The 5,533-nt window shown below is 52.5% G+C and overlaps 1 protein-coding gene and 1 non-coding gene across 2 annotated transcripts in view; both read right to left on the bottom strand.

Annotated features, from left to right (window-relative positions):
- SLC43A2 (solute carrier family 43 member 2) overlaps positions 1-5,533 on the bottom strand; it is a 52,720-nt gene that overhangs the window by 38,246 nt on the left and 8,941 nt on the right. The window contains exon 3 of the mRNA XM_017541673.2: positions 1,902-2,295. Within this exon, the coding sequence (XP_017397162.2) occupies positions 1,902-2,295 (394 nt within the window). The remainder of the gene's footprint in view (positions 1-1,901; positions 2,296-5,533) is intronic.
- Positions 1,717-1,821, bottom strand: LOC119473175. Its single transcript, XR_005202379.1, has one exon. It is a non-coding gene; the product is annotated as a small nucleolar RNA U13 (small nucleolar RNA).

Here is a 5,533-nt window from a genome sequence, read left to right as displayed (position 1 = left end):
CGCCACCATGCCCAGCTGAATTTTTGTATTTGTAGTAGCGACGGGGTTTCACCATGTTGACCAGGATGGTCTCGATCTCTTGACCTCGTGATCCACCCGCCTCGGCCTCCCAAAGTGCTGGGATTACAGGCTTGAGCCACCGCGCCCGGCCGTATCACAACTTTATTAAGTGTATTTTTTAAACAACTTTATTATTTTTTTTTCTGTTTTGTTTGTTTGTTTTGAGACGGAGCCTCGCTCTGTCGCCCAGGCTGGAGTGCAATGGTGCGATACCAGTTCATTACAACCTCCGCCTCCTGGGTTCAAGTGAGTCTCCTGTCTCAGCTTCCTTTGTAGCTGGGATTACAGGTGTGCACCATCATGCCCATCTAATTTTTGTATTTTTAGTAGAGATGGGGTTTCACCATTGTTGGTCAGGCGTGTCTTGAACTCCTGACCCCAGGTGATCCACCCACCTCGGCCTCCCAAAGTGCTGGGATTACAGGCGTGAGCCACCACACCCATAATAGTCAGTGTTACCATTAATGTCAGTGTCACTTTGGGGTATGTACTGTGTCAGATGCTTGCAGAACATTTACGTGCATTCTTTCATTTAATTGAACAATTCTAAGGAGAATAATTGGCCCCAATTTACTGATGAGAAACATAAATCTCATTAAAAAACAAAAATTATCTGGACATGGTGGCTCAAACCTGTAATCTCAGCACTTTGAGAGAACAAGGGGGAAAAAAATCACTTGAGGCCAGGAGTTCAAGACCAGCCTAAGCCACATAGTGAGACCTCGTCTTTAAGAAAAAATTTTTTAGAGAATCATCTTGTGCAGCTTAGGAGGCCCTGCCAGGCTCTATAATCCCAGCACTTTGGGAGGTCCAGGTGGGTGGATCACCTGAGATCAGGAGTTTGAGACCAGCCTGACCAACATGGTAAAACCCCGTTTCTACTAAAAATACAAAAATTAGCCAAGCGTGGTGGCAGGCGCCTGTAATCCCAGCTACTCAGGAAGCTGAGGCAGGAGAATCGCTTGAACCTGGGCGACAGAGGTTGCTGTATGTGGAAATTGCGCCACTGCACTCCAACCTGGGTGACTCTGTCTCAAAAATAATAATAACACAAAAAATTAGCTAGGCATGGAGGCATGTGCCTGTAATCCCAGCTACTCGGGAGGCTGAGGCAGGAGAATCAGTTGAACCTGGGAGGTGGAGGTTGCAGCGAGCTGAGATTTCGCCGTTGTACTCTAGCCCGGGTGACAAGAGCAAAACTCCATCTCAAAATAAATAAAAAAAAAAAAAAAAAAAAAGGCACGGAGGAGATGGGTGTGGTGGCTCACACCTGTCATTCCAACACTTTGTGAGGCCAAGGTGGGTAGATCGTGAGGTCAGGAGTTCGAGACCAGCCTGGTGAAACCCTTCTCTACTAAAAATACAAAAATTAGCTGGATATGGTGGAGGCGCTTGTAATCCCAGCTACTCGGGAGGCTGAGGCAGGAGAATCCCTTGAACCCGGGAGGCGGAGGATGCAGTGAGCCGAGATCACGCCCCTGCACTCCAGCCTGGGCGACAGAGTGAGACTCCATTTCTGGGGGTAAAAGGAAAAAGAATGGCATACATCATTTATAATTCCATGTGCTTATTATATCGGGGTGTGTGTTGAAAATCTCTCTGGTGAAGGGAGGTCTAAGGTCAAACACACTGAGGAATGCAGTGTTGCTGTTTCCGCATCAGATGGACACTGCGCCAGCCTCAGAACTAGGTTGGAGGGAGATGTATCTCACACGTTGAGAATGAATCCCCAGCGGGCACGCTTCTGAACTAGAAAGGGATCAGAAACCCACGTTCCTAATGACAAGCAACTCCAGATCCCCCCGGCCGGCCCGGAGCCTGGTGCTTTTCTTATTCAGCACAGGAACACAGCGAGGACCAGAGGACCTGGCACCTGGTGGGTGACAGGGTAGGAACTCCACTCTGGGTGGGCCTTTATGGAGCCACACAGCACACCTGAAGCAGGTACGACCAGGATATCCTTCTGTGTGGAGCTCAGCCCAGTGGCCCACCTGCCCACTTCCTGTCCCCCAGGGACCCGCGCTAACCTGCCCAGCAGCCGGAGCTTCCTCGGGCCATACTTGTCCATGACGATGCCCAGCGGCAGGGTGATGGCACTGAGCAGAAAGGAGCCCACGGTGAAGGCCAAGTTCAGCATCTCATCCTGGGCCTGGCAGCTGAGCCAGCCGTTCATCCAGCTCACGTCCTCATGCCCCGGCTCTGCCGTGCCACCCACTGTGCCATTGGTGACATTCTCTGTGTGAAGAGGGAAGAAAACCCTGACCTCAGGGTCACAGCAGGGGCAGGTGCCCACTCAGAGCCCCCCCACTGGGAACGCCAGGGCTGGCTCAGGGGCTTGCCAGGGCTCAGGCTACCCCGCAGCAGGCTTGGATGGCCATTTGGCCCAAGTCCCTGGAGTGAAAATAACTTCTGTGGGGGCCATGGGCCCTTTGAAGAATCCATTATAGACCCAGGAAACGCACACCAAGTTTATCCACAATTTCAGGAGCTTCGTGTGTCCCTTGAAGAGCGAAGCAGCCCAGGTTGAGAGCCCTGTTCCAGCTGTTCTAGTGTATCCTCCACCCTGAATGGCAGACCTCGGGGTGGGGCCTCAGCCTTAGCTGGGAGCTCCTCACCGCAGCTGTGTCCATGGGACAGACTGCAGCCAGCAGGCGGGCAGACACCAGACCACCCGGGACGGACAAGCTGCTGGCGTACCCCAATACCCTGGTCCTCCTCTGTCAAGGTGGGGAGACTGAGGCACCTCCTTCAATGGTGAGCCTGGTGGCCTTCGCAAATGCAGAAGAACAGACAGATGCCACCTCTGCCCCTAAAATTTTCACAGCATCAAACACATGAACTGTGTCTTAGAACCACTTTGGAAAGTTTTTGTTTTTTTAATCATCCTATGTTATTTGCTTTCACTCACTGAGACACCCCCCCACTTTTTTTTTTTTTTTTTTTTTTTTTTTTTCTTTTTTTTTTTTTTTTTTTTCCTTTGTCCCCCCCCCCTTTTTTTTTTTTTTTTTTTTTTTTTTTTTGAAGACGGAGTCTCACCTCTGTCACCCAGGTTGGAGTGCAGTGGCACGATCTCGACTCACTGCAACCTCCATCTCCCAGGTTCAAGTGATTCTCCTGCCTCAGCCTCCCCAGTAGCTGAGACTACAGGCACCTGCCACCACGCTCAGCTAATTTTTGTATTTTTAGTGGAGACAGGGTTTCACCATGTTGGCCAGGCTGCTCTTGAACTCCTGACCTTAGGTGACCCGTCCGCCTCGGCCTCCCAAAGTGCTGGGATTACAGGCATGAGCTGCTGCGTCCGGCCAAGATGCACCTTTCTAATTTTCCTTGTTGGGATCACCGTGTTGCCACCCTGTGCCCACACCCAGACCCCGCTGCGTGCTGTGCCTCCGAGTCTGGTGTGTCTGACACACCCAGCCCTTAATGGCCCCCTCCAAAGTCCACCCAGCCACCCAACAGCACAAAAAGGAAGAGAAAAGTGCTGTGGCAGCGGAGGGCAGGAGGGCGGAGGATGGGCCGGGAGCGCAGCGGAGGAGCTCTCCTCGCCGGGACTGCTAGTTAAGAGATGCTGACTAATCCTGCAGAAAACAGGAGCAGACTTTGATTAGATGCGAGGTCACACTGGGAGAGTGAAGGAAACGCTTTTCTCCAGATAACTGCCTGCCTTCCAACTGCAGCCCTCTGGCGCCAGGGCCGTGGAGCTGAGGTTTGCAAAGGCTTGCTCAGGCCTCTCGGGGCTGCCCCAAGGTCACTGGAAGGGACAGGGGTGGAATCGGGCCTCGTGCCAGCGTGTGACCAGGGAGCCCCGCCGGGGGCAGGTGGATGGAGAGCGCGGTGCTAGAATCTGGCTTCCAGGTTCCAATTTCGGTTCCTCCACCTTCTACCGACATGACCTTGCTCTGGCTCGGTTTCCTCATCCACAAAATGGAATCGTATAATAATAACATCCACCTCCTAGAGTTTAGGGGAAGAGCCACGAGAAAATCCAGAAAACCAAAGAAAACGGAAAAAAAGAAAAAACAACAGGAGAAAATCCAGAAAACCTTCTGGAGTTCACCTAGGCATAGAAAGCACCCAATAAAGGCAGGGCGCAGCGGCTCCCGCCTGTCACCCCAGCACTTTGGGAGGCTGAGGCGCACAGATCATGAGGTTGGGAGTTCGAGACCATCCTGGCCAACATGGCGAAACCCTGTCTCTACTAAAAATACAGAAATTAGCTGGGCATGGTGGTAGCTCATGTCTATAATCCCAGCACTCTGGAAGGCCAAGGCGGGCGGGTCACCTGAGGTCAGGAGTTGAAGACCAGCCTGACCAACATAGAGAAAGCCTGTCTCTACTAAAAATACAAAAATTAGCCAGGCATGGTTGTGGTGGGCACCTGTAATCCCAGCACTCTGGTAGGCCGAGGCGGGCGGGTCACCTGAGGTCAGAAGTTCAAGACCAGCCTGGCCAACATGGAGAAACCCAGTTTCTACTAAAAATACAAAAATTAGCCAGGTGCTGTGGCTCACGCCTGTAATCCCAGCACTCTGGGAGGCCAAGGCAAGTGGATCACCTGAGGTCAGGAGTTCAAGACCAGCCTGGCCAACATGGCAAAACCCCATCTCTACTAAAAATAGAAAAATTAGCCAGGCGTGCACCTGTAGTCCCAGCTACTAGGGAGGCTGAGGCAGGAGAATTACTTGAACCGGAGAGGTGGAGGTTGCAGTGAGCTGAGATTGCACCACTGCATTCCAGCCTGGGTGACAAAGTGACACCCCATCTTGAAAAAAAGCAAAACCAAAAGTGAAACCAGATCACAACGGCCAAAAGGCAAAGGATCAAGAGAGGAATCAACAGAACCAAGCTGAGTCTCGGGGGATTTAAGGAGATCAGAGCCACAAGGTGAACCACTCAAAGCCTTAGAAACAAAACCTCACAACCTGATTCTCTGCTCTGCCAGTTTCTCTTGGTTTCCCAAAAGAAGCCCCCCCACACTGTCAGCCAAAGCACGTGGCACGCAGGGTCCTCAAGCCAGCAGCAACAGGAATTGGCTCTGAAGTCGGAGGAGCAGGGTGTCTACACAGCAACAGTCATTTCCAGGAGGACATGCAGAGAGGAGCAAACTAGCACTGAAGTGACAGAGGGGACGGGTGGAGAGGGCGCTCCAGGGCTCGGGAGGGTGGCCTGTGGGGCCGTGCAGGGTCTGCAGGCAGCACCGCCCATGGGCAAAGGCATGGGGACCTCCAGTTACCCCAGGGAGGAGCCACAGCTGGGTCCCTAAACCCATGGCTTTTCTCATCTAGAGCCAGAAGGTAAAAATCCCAAGGCTCTGTACCCGAGGCAGCCTCCTTGATTTTTTTTTTTTTTTAAAGATGGGGTTTCACCATGATGGCCAGGCTGGTCTTGAACTCCTGACCTCAAGTGAGCCACCCGCCTCGGCCTCCCAAAGTGCTGGGATGACAGGCCTGAGCCACCGCGCCCGGTCAGCCTC

Source organism: Cebus imitator, unplaced genomic scaffold (assembly GCF_001604975.1).
Source record: "Cebus imitator isolate Cc_AM_T3 unplaced genomic scaffold, Cebus_imitator-1.0 Scaffold136, whole genome shotgun sequence".
Classification (NCBI taxonomy): domain Eukaryota; kingdom Metazoa; phylum Chordata; class Mammalia; order Primates; family Cebidae; genus Cebus; species Cebus imitator.
The sequence above is the reverse complement of the archived record's forward strand: the minus strand, read 5'-3'. Positions and strand labels throughout refer to the sequence as shown.